Raw genomic sequence first — 21476 nt, forward strand, 5'->3', positions numbered from 1 at the left:
ACGGAATGCCCTTTAAAATGAAACCATTCCTCATTCCCACTTTAAAAGGTGAATTATAAATGAGCCCCCATTCTGCCAACTTGGATCGTCACACACATTCAGACGAGTTAATTAAAGCTGAATAATGGAGCCAAAGCAGCAAAGCCACTGCTCGGCGCCTCCCGCACGAATTATGACATGTTTTCAATCAAATGTTAGGTGTGGCGCACATCAACCAGTCGAGTGTGCGGAATAAATATTTATGAAGCGGTGAGGATTAAAACTGCACCATCTGTGCGCCTCTGCACCGACGAGGCGGCCGTTGACTATCCTGAACACCTCCATAGGTGCCCCTTCATGCGCCTGAGCAAAAATAGATTTCGCTTACTGGCCCGAGTTATCTTAAAACCTGCTTAAAACTCGGGTTTTGAGTGAGAAAACCCCGAATTGAAAGGTCGTCACCTGTGAAGGTATGTGAGAACATTGGTCCCTCTATTGTGCTTTGCACATTGTTTCGCAGATTTAACGGTATATGTTTCCAGCAGCGTTTTGGACTGTTCGTAGGGCAGGTGTTTTGTTTTATTTTTTATTTTATTCTAATTACTAATCTCAACAAAAATGACTGCATTCCTAAAGAGGGTGGACCGTAAGTTTGTTTGTTTTTTAGCTGACCTGTTAAGTTACATACTATGACTGGTTTGCTCAAATTATTATTTTTCTTAAATATTATTGAATTAAATAAAAAGTTAATTGTATGTTACAGTTAAATAAGGTACTTATTTTGTATTTAAGATTTAACACTGGTAAAATACATGACATGAAGTGCTTTTGTGCTTTTGCAAGGCACCAATATATGTTGCTTTACCTCTATCATAAAATACAAAAAGTTGTATATTCACTTTAAAAAAGTGCATTAGAGGTATCCAGATTCATTTTTTTATTGTTTGGCTGGTAGTTAACCAAAACATGTTTCAGAACAGCTTGACTATTTGAGAATATATCTTGAGATTGATACAACTTTAAGGTTTAAAAATGAAATTATCATAATAAGTTCACAAGTTTTAAAATTACTCTTGGTGATAGTCACAGATAAAACTTCCTACATGAATAACATCAAGATTCTGTGGAAATCACATCATGACTTTTGCTTGTTCTGGAAAAACAAGGAGAAATTGCAAACTATATTTAAAAATACCTATCTGTCTATTGCTGTGTTGTTGTTCTGTCCTTTAAAGTCTAGATGCACTTTGGCGTTATTTATAACCGTATCTAGGCTGATGTTGCTGAATTTTCTTCAGATGAGCGTGGAAGTGGAACGAAAGTTTTTATTCGACTCTGACACCCTGAAAGCAATAGAGGACATCGGAGGCAAGTATAAAAAACGCTTTATATGAGCTCACTGATAATTTCCCAACTCTTGATTTGCACCTGCAGCCATTCCAGACATATTCAGTTTAATTTAATTAGTTTTAACCATTGGTTTCTAACTTTATATCCCTTCCTGCAGATTGTGTCGGGCAGAAACAGTTTCACGATAAGTATTTTGACACCCCGGATTTTAAACTGACGTTGAGAGACGTGTGGCTGCGCCGACGGAAACAATCCTGGGAGCTCAAGTGTCCAATAGATCCGGTCAATGGCACGGTGGAGCCAGGAAGAGAAAAGTCTCTGTGTACTCGATATAAGGAGATCACAAATCTGCCTGAAATTTACCAGAGAGTGAAGGAGGTGATTAAAGTCACATGTGAGGACTGCAAGGCGGACATTACCCCCTCTGACGAAGACGACTCCTGGCTGAACACGTTGAAGCTGTGTTGCTTCGCAGAGTTTACCACAACACGGAGGTCATTTACTTTGAAAGGAGAGGACGGGGTGAAGATAGATCTAGACCAAGCTGACTTTGGCTACCATGTGGGGGAGATAGAGGTCCTTGTTCCAGAGGGGGGAGACATACAGTCTGCACAAGAAAAGATCAGACACACCACTCAAAGGCTGGGTGAGCTCAAAGCTTTCAGGCTATCTGCTGCTTTCTCTGCTTCACTTCTGTAACATGATTTTTATTTTTTCTGAAATGGTGAAGATTTTCTCCTCTGTTTTTTTTTTTTTTTTTTTTTTTTTTCCACTCAGGTCTGAACGAGGAGAGACGAGTTGAGGGGAAAATGACCGTTTACCTTAAGAGATATCGTCCAGAGCAATATGCAATACTGCTGAGCGCGCACGTTTTATAGAAAAAATCCTGCACATTACAGCTGATTCTAATAGTTCCTCACTGTACTTAGTCATATTTTACAGACCTAATGTTGTTATTAGATAAGCAGAGTGAACTGTATCAAAATGCAGTTGCCGGGTAATTGTGAAAATGCTTGAGAATGAACTGGAGTTGCTCCAGATGAATGTATATTATTATAAACGTCATTGCCAGTCACGACACTATGTGAACTATTCATTCCTCCAAAAAGGGTAATCTATTTTTGTCTGTCAATTGGAGACAACATACCCACTCTTATGGACTGTTGACTGCGTCTTAATGTAGAGCAGGTTAACACTGCACTCCTGCAACAATGCAAACAGTATGCCGACATTGCACACTATATATTAAATAACTAATTCTTATCTTTTTAATGCTGCGTTCATGTTATTGTCATCTAACAGCTTGCTGTAGTACAATTCATGTTGCTATGGAGCCCAAAACAAAGTTGACTAGCATCTGCTAGTCCGGTTCTGGTTAGCATTACTAAACTGCTTTTCTTTTTTTCACAGTAACCTCTACAATTATTTGCACTTCTGGTAAATTTAAGCAAAAAATAAAATAAAAACTGAAAATGGCAAAGGGCTTTTATGGATTTCTAAGATATCACTTTGTTAGTCAAAATCAGGGGATTTTCTTAAGTGTTCTTGACACCATGAAGTAATAAAGTTCACAGAGTCTTTAGAAGAGAAAGCATCAAGAGATTCACCATTATTGCTAACAATAATGCCAAACTTTACTGCAAATATTCATTCTTTGATTCACGACAGATCCATGTGGAGGGATTTTTTCTTTTCCCAAAAAGTCAAATAGTCATTTAATTGTATTTTCTGATATTTTACCTAAATAATCAGTTTGTAAGAAGATCTCAACTTATGGTCATTATGGAGATGTTCCGCTTGTCTTAAACACTTTAGATATTCCTTTGACTGTATGTATAAAGGCATTTTGATGAGGATTTACTTGTCTTATAAAAATTCTGTAACTTTTGGAGATCAACTCTCATCTCAATGACGTGTTTCGTCGTCATTCCCATTTTGAGGAGTGCAAGAAAAAACTTGGCCTCCGTTAGTTCATCCTTATACACCAAAGAAACAAAGTTTAACTTGCAATATAAATTACGAAAAGGCTGCAGTAACAAGTTTATAAGAATTCTTAGATGTGTCACCTCTGATTTTGCTAAAATAATTTCTTAATGCCACCCCAGTGAATACACATATTCAAACTAAAGGTTACTCATTGTGCTGTTAAACAGGGTTTCACTGAGTCACATGTTTGCTGCCATGTGCACTAATTGAATATCAAATGCAGTCACTATTATAAACCAAAGTTTAAAAAAAATACAGTATGCAAACACTGTATCATATGATATTCTGTTAGGATTAACAATGCAGCATGGCTCAAATAAACCTGCAGCTCTGAAAATATTTTAGCATTTTTTAATCTTTTTTTTAAAAGGTTTTACCTCGATAAATGCCCCATCTTCAGATGAAGGGCATCTACGCGATATGTACTTGAATCGTTTAGTGAGAAGGAGAACAGAAACTACAATGATGGTTACAGATAATTTAGGGGAACAACAATAATTATGCTTGATGGCTATTTTTGGTTAACCAAAGCAGCAAATTTGTAAAGGAGGAAGTCTCTCTTGATAATGAAGTTCAAAGAGACAATGCCCTTTGTGGCGTCTGCTCAGTCACTCGCCCATGTCTTTTACAAAAGGTTGCAGGGCTTTATATATACTTGTAAAAACAAAGCTTTAACAATTCCATATTAAGTTTACAGATGATGTGCAAATCGTCAAAAAAAACAAAAAAACAAACATGTTTAATGGGAGAATTCTTCGAGATTCTTATTAAATTAAAAAAATAAAAACATTGGTAGTTGACAGTATGACATTAAATTGTCTCTTTGCACTTATTACAATTTTACTGTGTGATGACGCAAAATTGCATTTCTCTCGTCTGGGGAGTTTTGATGAAGCAGAGCGGAGGTGTCGAAAGAGCGGCCCGGAGACCATTTGCGGCGGCTGAACGGTTTTGAGCAGCCCGCAACCACAGCTGAAAAATGTCACAAATTTGTGACCAAACACCAGCACAGGAAGTTGATACATCACACAATTCAAAGGAAACATTGTAGCGTGAAGTTTTCACTGATGATGTGGGGCCTCTCAAAGAGGAATCAGATTGATTGAAATCTTCTGAAAACATGGTAGGTGCAGCTCGAAAGTAATCTTTTTTTTTTTTTACTAACCATAATTTTCTTTTTTTTTTTCTTTCTTTTTTTTTTTTTTTTGTTTCTAGCGACATCCAGGGGACAAAACTAGCCATGGGTGTGCACTAGTTTTTAAAATTGGGCGAAATTTTACAAACCAGTAAATTAAAAAGATTGCAAAGTCATCACAAAGAAATGATAAACACGTTAAATTATACTTAAGCTTGGGTCTACAATGATTTACAAGATCTGACTTTTCTGTTTAATTTAGTGTTTTTAACTTTTAAAAATAATCAAATCATAGTGCCTGTGAATACTTTCAACTTTTTTGGCCCACATATGTATAAAAATTTTTACTCTTATGTCAGCAATGGGTTTCCACCTGCCTGCAACCAAGGTCCCCAATGGTGGCCAACTGCTGTTCTGGCCAATATGTGCCAGAAGTTTCCAGCATAGATGAACCATCAAGACGAGGTCACATTTTTCCATTTTCACCTGAATGGAAGGGTGTTAGCTGGCAGCATGGCTAGTACGTCCAGATGGGTTCAGAAAGGCTGGTATGGAGCTAATCGAAACCAAAAACACAGCCATCTGTTCTTTCATTTTGGACATGCTGTTTGTAAATGCAGCTGTTTATAATCCAAGCTTTCATCTATTAGACAATCAATGGAAGGCAAAAGCAGTGATGTAGTTGTTTTTTGCAGGTCCAGTCCAAGCTCAGTCGTTCGGTCCCCATCACTAAGCACGCCGCATATTGTGTGTCCAGTTTTAATCAACCCGATGCCTCCTTAGCAGTTTGTCACAAAACTTCTTCTCGTTAACAAACTATCTGTTATCCTTCATACATCCCTATTTCCATTGACCTTGTACGCAATTTTACCTACTGGTTTTTACTTTTTTGATGTAACTGTATGGAAGCCCAATTTTTAGTAAACGCGTGAAAATAACATTAATCTAAGTTAATGTTCTGTAATATATAAACTTCAGCATGGTACAGCTGTGGAACTTGGAATATGTCGTTCTATCGATTAAACTTTTTTTTTTTTTTTAAAAACCAGTTGAACAGTTTCCCAGACGAGGTTTAAATCAGGTCAAGTTGAGGCCTAATGCCGGCGCAGGTACTATTGGACAAAAATATCCTTTTGAAACAGAAACTAAATATGGATTAAAGTCTTCTGGAGAACAGAGCTTTGCGCTAAATAAACAAGATGAATAAAACCGGCTTCTACTAGTCTAAACTAGCTCCGGTGGGGATTAATACAAAACCTGGAATGGATCCTAACAAGTCTATCAGTCTAAGTCTATAATTTCTACGTATCTGGGGGTTAAAATGGCAGCACAAAGGAGTGCAAACAATAAAAACAATGGCCTTAAGACATCCCCAGTCACTGAAGAAGAAGAAGAAGAAAAAAAAAAAAACACGTCTGGGGGAAGTTAAGGAAACGGCTACATGAAAATCCATTTATCCATTAATGGGGCCTACCCTGGCAGTCACTGAGCAAGAGGCAGGTCACACCCTGACATGTTTACCTTCACAGGAGAGTCAGAGTTGGAGAGATGCAATGCTTACTGCTGGGTTACTTAACAAGCAAACCCCAAATATGTCTGTGTGTGTGTGTGTGTGTGTGTGTGTGCGTGTGCGTGTGCGTGTGTGTGTGTGTGTGATTTTTTTTTTTTTTTAAAGCTACCACCCCAAAACCTGTGGCGTTTTGAGCCTTTGCAGTCTAGTACTTGAATCCAGCTGATGAAACCACCCACACAGCTTTGAAGTTATACCCATGAACAAAACTATTGTGCAAAGTCATGTCGTTAAAAGAAACTATTTGGGTGATATTTTTCTGGTCTTTCCAGTTTAGTCAAATGTGTTGTTTTTAATCACACTAAATCCTCTTTGAAGGTTTAATGTCTTCCTCCAGAAATTCAGTGTCTTCTGGACTGGAGTCCCTTGCTGATTAGCCTGTATTCACCCTTAAAACCAGCCCAGATGTTATTGTTTGTACTTAATGTTAGCTCCTGACCTATTTATTCTTAATTATCTGTCTTTATCAGATTATGCCTGTTTTGAGAGGGATCACTGAATGGTAGCTTGGATAATTTGCATAAAATCTGAAATTTACCTCCAAAAAATCATGAAGATAACAAGAAAGACCTAATGGTCTATCTTTCTTAATTTATGCATTTAAAGAAGCAGCCAAGAGGCCCACGGTAACTATGGAAGAACTGAAAAAAAAAAAAAGTATATCCACGTTTCAGGTGAGAGATTCTGTTGACAAGATAACTTAAGAACTTAACTTACTCCACACATCTGGTTTTGACTGAGGAGTGGCAAGAGGACAGCAACAAAAAGACCAACTTACAGTTTTCCACAGGCAAGATGATAAAAATGTGGAAGAAGGTACAGAGACCAAAACTGAACTTTTTGCAATACATGCAAGTAACTGTTGCTGCAGAAAACTGACACCGTCCATCACCTTGAACTCATCGTAACACTGTGCTTTCCTTCAATGTTTAAAGGGAAGCTGCTCAATGATGAGATGCCTGGAAGATTTTAGAGGCTGTAAAAGACTTGAAAATCCAGGATGTACTTCAAAGACTTGCGCTGTAAGTACAGCAGGGGAGCAACAGAATACCATGTACTCTCTGTATTTGTGGGGCTAGGGCACCACTACCTCTTGAGAATAGCTGAAATCTATGAATGCCACTTGAGACTCCCTCTGGAAATGCACATAATTTCCCATTCTAATAGTTCAAACACTAAATATATTTTAATAAACATTAAATGCACAATGTTTATTGTGCATTTAATGTTTATTGTTGTAGTGTTGCCTCAACACTACAACAGAAGCTATATATTCTACAGTCTTTGATATTTCTGTTATTGAAGGTACAGATAATCAGGGCCAAAGAAAATGAATTGCTATTCTGGACTGGCTTTCCACTTTACTGGCTCATGTAGGTTCAAAAAGCCTTTTCAAAACATTATATTGTTTTCTTTTTATATTTATTATTATTATTATTATTATTATTATTATTATTATTATTAGTAGTAGTACTACTACTACTACTAATAATAATAACGCTTATTATTATGATTATTATTATTATTTAATTTTAATTATTAATAATTAATTAATGTAATTTTTTTATTTTAATATAATAAATATTTTATACAATAGTAATAATAACTAATAGAAATAATAATTACTAAATAATAACAATAGTAGTAATAATTATTTATAGAACTATTATAATACAATCAAATATAAATAATAGTAATAACATTAATAATAGCTAAGCAATAATAATTACTATACTACTACAACTACTATTATGTTGTAGTATAGTAATAATAATAATTATTATTATTAACTTTGTATTGGTCTGAGAAGCTCAGTAAAGGTTGTAGAGACAAACAAATATAATTCTGAGAGAAATTCACAATCTATTGGTAATAAAGTAACATGAATTAGTGTTGCTTTGATTCCTTGGCACATCGGTGAGGTGTAAAAGTTATTTGTGCTCTCCGGTTATATGACGACAGCTGGTCACGTGACGCGCAGGGTTTTTTCACACTTTTGTAAACAACATGGCGATTGACGGAGTGGCCCAGCTTGCCCACTGATCAAACATTGTGCTGCTGTCAAAACCGCATGTTCGCTGCAAAAACCAGCATTGTGTGGTAGACCGGGCTGAAAATCCCGATCCAGCTAGCGGACAAGCCCCCACCGAAACCAGGAGGAGTTGGACCGACGAGCTGTCAAGAGGACTTCCCATCGGTAGCTAATGTTATCGTTAGCAACTTTAGCTAACTCTTTCAAATCTGCATCGTTTTATGCAGCACATGCACACAGGATACATGTGACGATAGATTTTATTTGGCGAACCACATAGGTAGTTTGGGTTTAAGAAGTCAAAGTAATCAAATAATTTGTCAAAGTGACTCTTTTAGATGCAGCCTGACATTACCTAACGCTTCTTTTTTTTAATCATTTCCTCCTAAAACACACGGTGTTCTTCACATGACCTCTGCAAAACTAAAACCCAAAATTGTCCCCCCAAAAATGTCTCCTAACTCTCTGTCTCTGCCAGGCCCTCTCAGTCTATGGGCTCGCAGTCCAGTTCTGGGATGTCTTGTGGAAGGGGCTCTTCCAGTGGCAACCCAGCAGACCACTCTGAAGCAGCAGAACCGAACCAGAACCAGAACCAGAGCAACAGCAGCAGTAGTAGCGGCAGCAGCAGCCGAGGCCGCAGGACGGCTGACAGGCAGCAGAGCGACCGGCAGTCCGCTTTCGAGGAGGACGTTGACTTAGCTGAAGTGCTGGCTTACCTACTGAGAAGGTAAATGTGGCAGGAATTCATTTGTATGTACAAAAAACAAGCGCAAAGTTTGCGTTATTTTGTGTGCTATTTATGAAGACACTACTCAATAACTGGACAACTCACGAAGACGTTCCTTACTGGAATCTAATTGGCTCTGTAAACTCACATAAGGGCACTGAAACGACCTACTTCCTGTTTGCCTATATTATGTAGGTCAATTGAGTCAAGATGACACGAGAATCCACAGAATCCCTATAAATTAAATTGTGAATGGCAGGGCTATCACTTTCACTAGACTGTTGGCATAGAAAACAGTAGAGCATTCACATCTGCTATATCTTCTGTGTGATCGTTCTCTACACACATTAAACAACCTCAGTGTAAGTGCATGGAAGCAGACGGTCTAATTGATAATCATACCAGCTCATTCATCACAAGGTAATAAATCAGTTTGAAGTTTATGGGTTTTTAATCTTAATTGCATTTTATCTGTATTTTGCTTTCTTGGTTTAGTTGCTCATGAAAAATGAGCGTTAAAATTTGTGGTGGTTTTTTTTTTGTTTTTCCATTACAGAATAAATAACCTATGTTCTGACTGAATGTTTATGTGCTGAAAAAGAAAGAATTTGTAATTAAATCCCGTTCTAGAATATAAAACTACTGGCTTGTTCACACAAGGCATGGCTTTGCAGCACTGCTCATTTCATTTAACGGCTGTAATTTAATTGCAGAATAGTAATTTTATACTTGTTGACTCTATTGCTGATAGGTTTATTCGGATTCGGTCCGTCAAAAAAACCGAAAAGTTAAATTTCTCTAAGTGACCCTATAAGTAAAGAGACAAAGAAAGTTTTTAAACTGATAAAGCTAAGTCAAATGAAACACGATTTTGAGCTTTTGTTTTTTGTTTTTTACTAACAAGAAATAAAAATATTTCCACCTCATGATGCTGCCACTACCATTTTTTCACTGATATTGTGCACAAACAGTTTTCTTTCACAGATGGTGTTTTCCTTCTATAGTAAAAAAAAAAAAGTTATTTGATCTGATGTGAGTGGACCTTGTGACGAGTGTGCTGTGTTTCCTGCATGGCGTGAAACCATGCTGGTCCTAAGAATAATAAAATAAAAACATAAAATGTACAGTGGATGTAATATCCCATAATATTCCAGGAACCTCTGTGACCTTTGCACTCCTTGGCACTGTCTACTGGCGTAAGACTCCAGCAGACTGAAGGTTACATTTGTATGCAGAGTGTGAACTCATAACATCTGGAGTATATTGGCCAGAAACGATTGCGCTGTGGGCAGTCGTTTGGCGATATTATTGTTACACAAACTGATTTCCTTCCACTTGACAATTTTGCTTTACTCTATTTTTGGTGTAGCACAAAATGTGTGACAAAAAGTGAAATATTTCAAGGTAATTTCATACAGTATCGTAACCTGTAACCTTTTATTGCTCTTATCTACTTTTTGAGCTCCTCGTCGTTCACCGTTTAACAAAGGAAAACAAAATATATATATACCGTACATGCAACATAATTTGTATAAATTATATTCTATTTTTGGTGCATCGGTTTAGATTCCCTTCAGTATTTTTGCCTGGATGTTGGTTAATGTTGCCTTTTTGTGTGCAGGGGCCAGGTCAGAGTGGTCCATGGCCATGAAGCTACTGGACTGCAGCTGGTCCAGTCGTACTCTGACTCCGATGAGGACAGCGACGGAGCCTGGGACGGGCGTCTGGGCGACCGCTACAATCCGCCAGGTAATCTCCATGTGAGCCAGACAAATTCTCGATTTGATCGTCTCCTCTTGCATAATCAGTTCTCAAAACTACAATATATTTTTTAGTACTCATGCAAAATCACGTTGACCCCTGAATAGAGTTCTCGAAAACTGTAGGAAAGTACAAATACACTGATTTGTATGTTTTAAAAGCACACAGTTCCAGAAGTTTCTGCTTATTAGACTGTATTTCTTTCCGTCCAGTGGACTCTCAACCCGACACACAGGAAGTGGACCGCAGTGAGATCCGAACGCAGATTCTCCTGGCTACTGCCTCGTCCGCCTTGAAAAGCCGACACAGTTTCACCCACATGCTCACAGAGGTCTGATCCCGAAAATTAAAAAAAAAACAAAAAAAACATGGCAAAATATGTTCTTTAGTCCAACTTGTTTTATTTTAAGCATGACTATAAACATATATTTAACAGAGTTTAATTGTGTGTGTGTTTTTGTCAGGTAGTAATTTTTTATTAACTGTTTTATGCCCAGAGAGAACAAGGCAGATGTAGAGGCTCCAGTTTCTCACATGGAGAGTGCAGCCGTATTCGCACACAGTGAGTAGATACCCCCCCCCCAAAAAAAAGACTATATATATATATATATACATATATATATATATGTATATATATGTATATATATATATATATATATATATATATATATATATATATATATATATATATATATATATATATATATATATATATATATATATATTTTTTTTTTTTTTTTTTCTCCTTAAAATTTGATTTTTATGCACTGGACACAATGAGGACTTTTCTGACCCTATTCTGACCCTTCTTTCTTTCTTGCAGTTTTCTGCCAAACTACGTGTCCCACAAGGATACTTACCTGCAGAAAGCTTTTTGTGGAGTGTACAGTGAGGAGGGCAACATGTTCCTCTCCGCCTGCCAAGGTAAATAATACGGCATCTCACATGAGAACCCAGAGGAAATGATCCTGGAATCATTTACAGTTCTTGTTTAAAAGCCTTTTTTTTGCCATTCCCTCCACCCCCCAATTCCTCATTTAGTGCATACTTCTGTTTTTATTAGGTTGCTATTTTGGAAGAAAACAATACAGCTGCCACCTTCCTTCCTCGTCATTTGATTTTATTTGCTTTCCTCATTAAAAAGCTCACTGTCAATGTGCTGCTGCAGGCACTGAAGAAGGAGCCTAATGCTGGTGGTAGAGCTCGACTGGGGTCCTGAATCTTTTATCTTTTATATATAATTGGGCCCTAAATGTCGCTGAGCACAGAACGAAGAACGAATTAGCCAGTTTTTACGTCCATGAGCTTGATGGCAAAGACGCTTGAATGTACGCATTTGTTAATCTGCACTTCACAAAAGAGATTCAGAATACTGAAGCAAAACTTCAAGACATCATCCAGAAAGCTAAAGCTGGGTGACGCAAATGGATTGTGACTCTCATAGCATGCTGCCAATTTAATTTAAAAGATGTGTTGTGTTGGAGCGGCCATCGCAAAATCTTCATCTTGGTCTCAAAGAAAGTTTTGTGTGCGAGTGAGGCGGCCTACAAGCCCGACTCGGATACACCAGTTCATTCAGGAGGAATGGGCCAAAATTCCAGCAAACTATTGCAAGAATAATAATAATAATCATAATAATAATAAATAGTGATACAAACGTAATGTGTCATTTTCTATACTAAAACCTGGAAATATTTGTGTTTTAGCAGTTCAAATATATGTTGTTTGTCTTGCAGACCAGAATATCCGCCTGTACGACACCACCAGGGGGCGCTTCCACCTGCAGCGGACGGTGAAGGCGCGTGACGTGGGCTGGAGCGTGCTGGACGTTTGCTTCACTCCGGACGCTCGCAACGTGCTCTACTCCAGCTGGTCTGATTACAGTAAGGCTGACTATTTTAATGACTAAAAATGCATGTTAAGACAAACGGGAGACGAACTGAAAATGTGTCTAACTCCAAATCAGGGAGACAGTTTGCTACGCAAAATTTCAGGGTATTAAATTTAAAATGAGAAATGAAACACTGTTTCAACAGGGAATGTATTTTCCCCAAATTTAGTGACCGTGTCTCGTGTTTGCGCGGTTTTTTTTCCCCACGTCGGTCGGAATTTTCTTGCCAATTTCTGAGATGCGGTTTTGGCGAAGCTTCGGTTTACTGATTTTAGTCGGTTTTGGTTTCTCTTTAAGAAGGACATAAAAGAGCAGCTTGGGAAAATGCGATTCTGTTCTTGTTGTGAGTTGTGAGTTTAATGCAGAGGCAAAGTCGTGCTGTTTCTTAGGAGAGCAGCTGCTGTAAAACAGATTTTACTAATAACCGAGAGCTGTTTGAAGTTCTTACACTCACACATGTTTTACAGATGATGTTGCTCGGATCATGACTCGTCCCATTCCTCTGCTTTCCTCACCCGTCGTTCTGCTGCAGAACTTCAAAGTGTCGTTGCTAACAGCTAGCGTTTCAATTTACGGGGCAGCTGGGATGATGTTTCACATCAGTTGTCAATGTGAAAACGTGCAAGCCCTGCTGATCCACCTCATTTGCTTTTGCCACTTCTCCTTAAATAAAATAATCATTAGTCATTCAAATAATTAAAAGTCATCTAATTTATTTTATTTAAAACAAGAAAGTAACATTTATTCCTTCTGCCACCAAAATAACATGAAATATTCATTATTTGTACAACATATATTTATTACCTTTTTGATTTTGAAACCCAAACCTAAAGCTGCGTTAGGTAACTTTTTGAAAAAAGAAAATATATAAATATATATTGACATTTCTTAAAAGTGTCACTATGTCATGACAGTATATTATGAGACCAATAATCTGTGAAAACAAAGAAAAAAAATCAAGCTTCTTTACCTTGTCCCTATGGTCCTACTGCCATCTGCAGAAAAACACGACTGAGTCAGGAGCAACCAATCAGAGCCAGGAGGAGGAGGGTCACAGTGCTGTCAATCAATCTCTTATTTTGACACACTCAAGAAAATGCAAAAACTGTTTATTCTTGTATAAACCTCATAATGAGCTACCGACAGCTATCCCTTGCATATTCCAAAATCTTTTATTCAACTGGTGCAATAAAAACGTTTGGTTCTCACATGCTCTCTCTCTCTATCCATCTCCGTCTCTCCCACAGTTCATTTGTGCAGTATAGACGGAGACAGTGAAAACCACACCGCCCTGGACCTCAAGTTAGTGTTTCCCCTCATAGTAACTTATAACATTACAAAGCAGGTAATCTATCACTCCTTACCTGCCTGGCCTCCTCCAACTCCCCCCTTCCACCGGGACGAATGACGCTGTCAGCATCTGTCGCCTCATCATCCATCCTGTCCCTGCTCTCCGTGTGTGTTTGTGTCCCTCTGTCCAACACTGAGATCATTCATTCAAACTCATGTCGCTGTTTTTTTTCTTTTTTTAATTTATAAATTTTTTTTGATGTGCAATATCACTTGGTCGGCTGTGTGGTTGGGATTTACTGCTTTGTGATAACGTGTGTGTGTGTGTGTGTGCTCTGTAGTCCAGATGAGAGGAGGTTCTGCGTGTTCTCGCTGGCTGCGTCAACAGATGGCAAAGAGATTCTGGGCGGGTGAGTCCAACTCGCTGTCACGCGTCAAAGCAGTGACTGACGGGCAGCACTGAGAGCTCTTTTAAGAAAAATTGAATCCATTGTTGCAGCCGTTTGTCTTGAGGGAGCGTGTGCTGCTTACTTCACCAGTTCATAAGGAAGGATGTAAATTGCTTGGAAGTGTCGAGCGAGAATGTATTCAGTGTTTCCCATCTTGTGTTTTCAGAGCAAACGACGGCTGCCTTTACGTTTTTGATCTTGAGCAGAATAAACGAACTTTGAAGGTGAGTGAAGATCGGTGTGCTTGTTTCATATATTCTACGAACATTTATTTAAACGTTATACACAGGGAGGAAACTGGCAGACTGATTTCACCATCACCTTTGTGAAGTGGAAGTGGAAGTATCATCCTGTTGGGGAAATGGGGCTTATGGGCTGATGGGTGGAGCTAAATACAAGGCAATCCTGGAAGAAAACCTGTTATAGGAGCTACAATGGAATGGATTAGATCAAAGCATATTCTTATTACATCAAAATACTCTAATTTTTACTACTAATAATAATAGTTCCATGCTTAAATCCAATGGCGATCATCATTTTGTCCTGACTTTATAATTGGAGACAGATAACCTCTGGCATCTCCTTTTGGTCCTATTGTCATCTGCAGAAACACACCGCTCCCAGTCAGAAACAACCAATCAGAGCCAGGGGGAGGATCTTAGTGCTGTCAATCAGCACATAAGTGGTGGTGATTAACAGCATTAAGACCCTCCCCTTTGCTCTGATTGGTTGTTTCCGACTGGGAACAGTTGAACGTAAGGAGAAACCAGAGGAGCTCGTTTTTTTTCCACACATTATCTGTCTCATATTGTAATGTAAGGACATACTGACAGTTTTAACAAATATGTAATGAAAAAAAACAAAAAAAAACCCTACTTTTTATAAAACTTACATTCTCCATCTTTAAATATTGCTGCTCTGCATCTCTGCTGACTGAGCTTAATCTATTCTGCAAAGAAGAATGTCACGGACGCGTAACGTCTACAACATTGGCACAGAGAATGCGCTCTCTGCGATCATCTACCAGCCGAAGTCTCCCGTAGTGTCAGACTTTTCTCCAAGCGACTAGTCATGCTGCTCCGCGGAGTGCAGCTCAGGATAAGAACCAAACTCCCTCATCCTCAGCCCCTCAGCTTCACTCTGCAGAGCAGTCAGTAGGCAACTCCCACCATCTGGTCCTTCACCTCCTGAGTCCGTCCCCACTTCTATCTCTGTTTTGATTATTACATGTCGGCGCTTCGTGTTCGCCCACAATAACCAGCGCTCTCTTTTGCGACCCCTCCCCCCCCACTCTTCCTCAGATCGATGCCCACGAGGATGACGTGAACGCGGTGGCGTTCGCCGACAGCTCGTCCCAGCTGCTCTTTTCTGGCAGCGACGACGCTCTGTGCAAGGTGTGGGACAGACGGACGCTGCGAGAGGACAGGCCGCAGCCCGTCGGACAGCTGGCCGGCCACAGAGACGGCGTCACCTTCATCCACAGCAAGGTGGGTGGCATTGCTGGTCCGTCGGCCCCGTCATCAAAAAAGCTGAGCTGTTTATGATGTTCGGCTTGTGCGCCTCAATTCTTCGTTGTGTTTCGTGTGTCAGGGCGATGCTCGCTATCTCATTAGCAACTCGAAGGACCAGTCCATCAAGCTGTGGGACGTCCGGAAATTCTCACCCAAAGAGGGTTTGGCTGCCTCCCGCCTGGCAGTCACCCAACAAAACTGGGACTACCGCTGGCAGCAGGTTCCCCAGAGAGGTGAGGATGGGGCCGAGGGGGCTCACTTAAGTAAATTAGAGTGTCGTCTAAAAGTTAGTCAAATGTAGTAATTCGGCTTAAAAAAAAAAAAGCAAACTGAGTTATGCATTTAAATCATTTAGTTATTTATGTTAATTTGGATGATGAAAACTGAAAATTCAGTTAGACCAATAAAAAAAAAAAAAAAGAAAAAAAGATGGGCGTTCCCAGAGTGCTATCGCTAAACTGAGTGGAAGGAAGAAGTTTGGCTGAAGAAGCAGCACAAAGAACAAGAGATCACTGCATACCTGAGAGGACTGCAAGGCAAAGCCTGTCGCAGTTAATCAAATAATCAATTAACTGCATTGTGAAAAAAAATGAGCGTGATCATTTCCATTCTGATGATTAAATATTTTTTGAAGAGCAGTTTTGTTTACAGAGACATCATAATCAATGTTTTATGGTTTTGGTGCTTTTTTTTTCATTTTATTCATTGTTTTTGTTTGTTGTGTTTTATTTTGGACATTTAAAATATCTTCCAGTTCCAGTGCTAAGTTTTTTTTTCTTTCTGCAAAATAAAAAAGTTTATTGATGCTTGAGAGAGCAAACTTACATTATTATATCTTCTTTATATTATGCCTTCAAAAATGGTATCAAAACAACAATATTATCGTTTATCACAATAATTACTGTGACGATTTATCGTCTAGCAAAATGTATTGTTGCAAAAGCAATTTCAAGTGTAATGAATCCTTCATTATATGATTTTAAACCGAGTTATTCGGATTGATGAACTTTTTTGTAACACTTGAATTTACAAGCAAATACCTTATTGAGAAAGAGTGTAGTTTGATAAGTTTAAATGGAAAGTTCAGATCTCTTGTGTTGGAAACATTCAGCTTTTTCCTACATTAAACTTGACATTTTTTAATACGTTTATTTATTTATTTTTTTGGGATTTGCAGCCCTGAAGAAACACAAACTGACCGGCGACACCTCGGTGATGACCTACCGCGGCCACGGCGTTCTGCACACGCTCATCCGCTGCCGCTTCTCGCCGGAGTTCAGCACCGGGCAGAGGTTCATCTACTCCGGCTGCTCCACGGGAAAAATCGTCAGTGAGTCCTCGTTCCTCTTGGCGTTCCAGTGAAACTCCCGGCATGAAAAAAAAAAAAAAAATAGGCCGCTCTTCCTCTACACGAATCTGACGAGTTGCTTATGTGTGTGTGTGTGTGTGTGTGTGTGTCCAGTCTACGACGTCCTGACTGGCATGGTGGTGTCCAGGTTGTCGGGTCATGACGCTTGTGTGAGGGACGTCAGCTGGCACCCATACGATGACAAAATCATCAGCAGCTCTGTGAGTCTTGTTCATGCAGACGGGCATCACATCTAAAGGAAGCCATTTTAACTTTAGGAACGCTTATATAGAAACATATAAACTGGACCCTTTGTAAAATGGTCTTGAATTTAAAGCGCAGAAGGTGACATTTGTCATTTCACAGCAGACTAAAGCTGTTTTCTTTATTTATATATGCAATGTGTGAAACAGTCATGTTCAATAAAATTGAAAACTATTGAAAAGTTAGTTAGTTACTGACATAAACGAAGTGAAACCGAAAATTTCAACAGGTTAATTACACACCGACTAATGTTTTCTAGCCTTTATTAATGTTAATTATGATGATTATTTTTGCTTAGAGATAATTTATTAAATATAATGATATTTTATTCTTACATTTTCTCTATGAATACATTTCCCATTTGTGGGACTAATAAAGAATGATCTTCTTTTTCAATCATGCAGTTTTAGAAAGCTATTAATTCTCTAAAAATTTCTCCAACATAAATAAATAAATAAAAACCTTGCTGTATTCTGCTGCTATTTACCCCCTTTTCAAACTCCCATATATTTATCAATTTTCAGATAAAAATTGTCTCTTTATGAATACATGTGCCGGTATGTAGGATTTGTAAAATTTATAATCAAAAACATTTCTTCTAATATATGTTGGTGTTAGAAGTAGATTCAAATTCACAGAATGTGCTAAACATGATTTAAACATGCTTTTGATGACATTTTTAAACAAATACGTGATTAAAGAGTTGATACCTGAAGCTGTCTTTAGCTCAGCTGTCATTCAGTTCATTTATGTAGCGCCAATTCACAGCAAATGTCATCTTGAGACATTTTACAGAAAAAAAGTGTTTTCAATTCAACTCATTCCAGTTATGAAACGTTTAGTTCAGTTCTTTATTCAAATTAGTTTAAAACATTTTCTATCTAATGAAACCCAGCAGGTTGCAAAGAGTCAGTGAAATGAAAGAAATGAAATGGTAACTAAGAATACAATCGAGTCCGTAAGACATTTAAACAAACTTAAGTATTCTAACTAGAATTTAGTAACCTGTAAATGTCCTAAAATGCAGCAAGCAAGTTGACAACATACATGACTAAAAACTAAAAGAAGAAACCCAAAAGAAAAAACTTTGGACTTTGTATTAAATCACGTTTTTGAAATTGTGCCCACAGTGGGACGGAGCGGTGCGCATGTGGGAGCACAGACAAACCCACCCGCTGGAGGAAGAGCGGGAAGAGAAGAGATGAAGGACGCGGCGACGAAAACGAGGCTGCTGGGAGTTCGGAAGCTCAGACGAACTGTGACCCTTTGAATTCAATGCTGGATGTTATCGATCACGAGGCTGGCACGGCTGTGGAGTGCTGCTTCGGAACGGCTCAATGGTCCCACCTTAGGAGCGGCTTTGAACACAGAGGGACGTCCTCTTGTTTGTTTTTGGATCTTCGTCCCACCTCCCCTTTTTTTTTTCTTTTTGGTCTTGTGCAGAATAATCCAGGCGACGCTTTTCGACTTAACCAGACCTCTAAATGCGCTGCAGAGTGCTGCAGTCAGAGCGATATCAAGACGTAATGATAAGTTAGTGCTTAATAAGTTAGACATGATGGATATTGCAGGGAGAAAATGATGATGATTCTGTATACATGTATAGTATTTTAATGAGATGTGCATTGTGGGGAACTGATGTCGGCATTTATTTTCATTTTTGCTGTGATGAGATTTAGATGCCCAAAATCCCAAATATTACGCCTGACGATAGATTTTTCTCTTCACCAGTCTGCAATACGACCATCTGGTCCAAGGTGGCTTTTTATTTAATTTCTTTTAAGAGTGATTCTTTTTGTGTGTTAGGCAGTATCAACCTGTGATAAATTTCAAAGATTTGAATATGCGTGGTATTGTGCTGAAACCTGACCCGGGGACGTGCTCATGGTAAATATCTCTCACACTGATCTGTATATGCAATTTTCAGGTGTTTATAAATTTCTTCAAGTCTCAATTTCAGACAGTTGTTTTACAGTGTCAATAAAAAGAGAATTTTCTTTGATTGTATCACAAAGACTGTCGCTTCTTACTATTAAATATGTTTCTTCATGGTTCTCTGCAGGAACAACGAGCTTAAAAACTTAGATGCAATTTGATTTGTCCACAAAAACGGGCAAAAGCATAAAAAAGGGAACACGGTCACATCTCAAACAAGAATATTAATTTAATTGATATTTGCCCCTGATGTTTTGTTTTTAGATTTTTGCTTTTTTGACATACTGGAAAGTTTTAAAATTGAAGATAACCTGGGTAAATATAAAACATATTTTCATAAATGTTGATTTCATGTATGGCAGGGGAAAAAAACTTTTCTAAAACAATCTGGTTTTAAATGAAAAACTTTTTTTGAGTATTTGAATCTTTTAAAAGGAGTTATTTTGTAAAATTGACATTTTCAAGCTTTATTTCGTGGCTAAGCTCATCATATGAACCATAAAGGAGAAGTAGTGTTGTGATGATGTGCATCAATTGGCCATGTGGCTTTTCTCCCATATCAAGGCTACTATAATATGGTTCTGATGGGAAAAAATGTCTTCAGTCAAATGCAGCTAATAAAAACAAGATAAACAGACTGAGTTTATGGAGCACTTTTGCAAGCATACTGATCAACCAAAGCGCTACACACTACAGCCACATTTCACCTAGTCATACACCAAAGCACAGATCAGAAGGCAACTTGAGATTACGTTCCTCACTCAGAGGAACAGCCACATGTGACAGGAGGAAGCTGGAATCAAACCAAAACTACTCTATATTTTTACAAACCCCTACTCTTTCTTTAGGACTCTTTTGTTTCTTGCTGTTCTTGTGGCAGAAAGCCATTTAGTACTGGATAGTATGGAAAATGCTCCCAGTGCAGGATGCCATTGCACTGGGGGAAACGTGAGCATTTAAAAAAAAGAAAAAACATTTCTTTTTTTTTTTTTTTTTTTTTACTTTTCTGGTCAATAACTGGCACATCGTGTCAAAGTATGTATTAAGTATGTAGACAGATCCAACCTGGACTGTTGGTTATTCTAAAAATGTAAACAGAGAGCAGAAGTAGGAGTCTGACGTGGTTCTTGCTTTCGTGCAAGAACCACCACTTCCTGTGGGTCGGCGTCCTCAAAGCAACTTAAATACGTTTAGTCGGTGGCTGGTGGCTATCTTCTGCATCAGTTTTAGAAACCGTTCAGAAAGTGTCAAAACTGTATTCTGCGGCAAAAAAAAAAAGCCAGTAGAGGGATGTGTGGTGACTAGATCTAAGCTTTAGGTTTGAAGGGTAATCTGATTGCACTTCATACCCAGTTAAAAAGTCACAGGACATGAACCGTCATTCTGACGTTTCTCTGTTCTGAAAATCGAATTTGTCCAATTTCATATCGCTGGACTAATTGTACGCTTAACCAGGGGAGCTGCTTGAAATGCGTCCGACAAACAATAAACAATGAGCGGCTGGCCGCAGTAACCACAGCAGAGGCCTGAAGGACATTGTAGTGGCAGCCATACTGCAAGCGCACTAAAATTAGACTGAGATTCTTTGGCGTGGCTCGTTTATTTACGCCCACTGTTCGAATCGTGTCGAAAAACCCACCAACTTCAGTTTTCCTTTCAATCTGAAATGTGTTCAGCTGCCAGAGAATGAGTCTGTAAGCTCGTCGTGGGAGTAGCAGGCCCGGCTGACCCTGTTTTTAGCACAGGAATCTAATGGAAGGAATGGAAGTGGTCAGTGTTTTTGCTCAGAGTTAAAAAAAAAAAAGGCTTAAAAGGGTTGTAGCCTGATGACCAGCACTGGAAATAAAAAGGCTGAAAGCATTGTGTGAAATGTAGCTGTTTGTTAGAGCGAATTGCAGGCCTGCAGCAATTTTAAACCTGAAAATAGGCAATTCTATTAGAGAAATGAAAGGAGAGTCAGAAAAAGAAGACAGATTATCTATGTAGGAGTAATTCTTTAAAATTTGACAGCAAAAATGAAAAGAAAATAACAGAAGCTATGAGTGTCTAGTATTCTTAGCTGTCGTGTCAACACTAGCAATTGGTGTTGTGCCACTGCTTTGAAAAAAAATAATGGGATCATTAGCAGCGGCTTGCATGGACACGTCTCCTCTTTCAGCCTGTGTTCGGATGGGGGTGGGGGGATTTTAAGGGTAAAAGGGGGCAGAGGTGTTATATTTTTATATACCATGTGGTCTGCTGCATGCCT

At 38.6% G+C, this 21476-nt stretch overlaps 2 protein-coding genes across 5 annotated transcripts; both read left to right on the plus strand.

The window, feature by feature from the left end:
* Nucleotides 1-274: 274 nt before the first annotated feature.
* On the plus strand, nt 275-2809 carry thtpa (thiamine triphosphatase). Of its 4 annotated transcripts, none has more exons than XM_014969423.2 (4): nt 275-449; nt 1215-1347; nt 1487-1975; nt 2107-2809. In XM_014969423.2, exons 2-4 carry the CDS (start codon nt 1257-1259, stop codon nt 2205-2207), a joined length of 681 nt encoding a protein of 226 aa, XP_014824909.2. In that variant the 5' UTR covers nt 275-449; nt 1215-1256; the 3' UTR covers nt 2208-2809. The 4 variants fall into 4 exon arrangements, with proteins under 4 accessions (XP_014824909.2, XP_087857554.1, XP_014824910.2 ...); XM_088001428.1 differs by having other exon boundaries at nt 1220-1347; XM_014969424.2 differs by having other exon boundaries at nt 1253-1347.
* A 5194-nt stretch (nt 2810-8003) lies between these two features.
* dcaf11 (ddb1 and cul4 associated factor 11) lies at nt 8004-19307 on the plus strand. The gene is made up of 15 exons (XM_088001348.1): nt 8004-8217; nt 8531-8779; nt 10401-10528; nt 10753-10871; nt 11038-11102; nt 11364-11464; nt 12277-12423; nt 13679-13733; nt 14063-14131; nt 14337-14394; nt 15472-15657; nt 15761-15914; nt 16859-17011; nt 17144-17250; nt 18424-19307. Exons 2-15 carry the CDS (start codon nt 8544-8546, stop codon nt 18496-18498), a joined length of 1653 nt encoding a protein of 550 aa, XP_087857474.1. The 5' UTR covers nt 8004-8217; nt 8531-8543; the 3' UTR covers nt 18499-19307.
* Nucleotides 19308-21476: the final 2169 nt, after the last annotated feature.

The sequence above is a fragment of the Poecilia mexicana genome, unplaced genomic scaffold, assembly GCF_051168715.1.
Source record: "Poecilia mexicana isolate PSO_F unplaced genomic scaffold, ASM5116871v1 scaffold_20, whole genome shotgun sequence".
Taxonomy (NCBI): Eukaryota; Metazoa; Chordata; class Actinopteri; order Cyprinodontiformes; family Poeciliidae; genus Poecilia; species Poecilia mexicana.

Coding starts and splice junctions, on each gene's coding strand:
- thtpa (XM_014969423.2), top strand. CDS start 1,257: ATGTTGCTGAATTTTCTTCAGATGAGCGTGGAAGTGGAACGAAAGTTT. Junction 1,348..1,486: donor AGCAATAGAGGACATCGGAG/GCAAGTATAAAA, acceptor CCCTTCCTGCAG/ATTGTGTCGGGCAGAAACAG. Junction 1,976..2,106: donor ACACACCACTCAAAGGCTGG/GTGAGCTCAAAG, acceptor TTTTCCACTCAG/GTCTGAACGAGGAGAGACGA.
- dcaf11 (XM_088001348.1), top strand. CDS start 8,544: ATGGGCTCGCAGTCCAGTTCTGGGATGTCTTGTGGAAGGGGCTCTTCC. Junction 10,529..10,752: donor CGACCGCTACAATCCGCCAG/GTAATCTCCATG, acceptor CTTTCCGTCCAG/TGGACTCTCAACCCGACACA. Junction 11,103..11,363: donor TGCAGCCGTATTCGCACACA/GTGAGTAGATAC, acceptor TCTTTCTTGCAG/TTTTCTGCCAAACTACGTGT.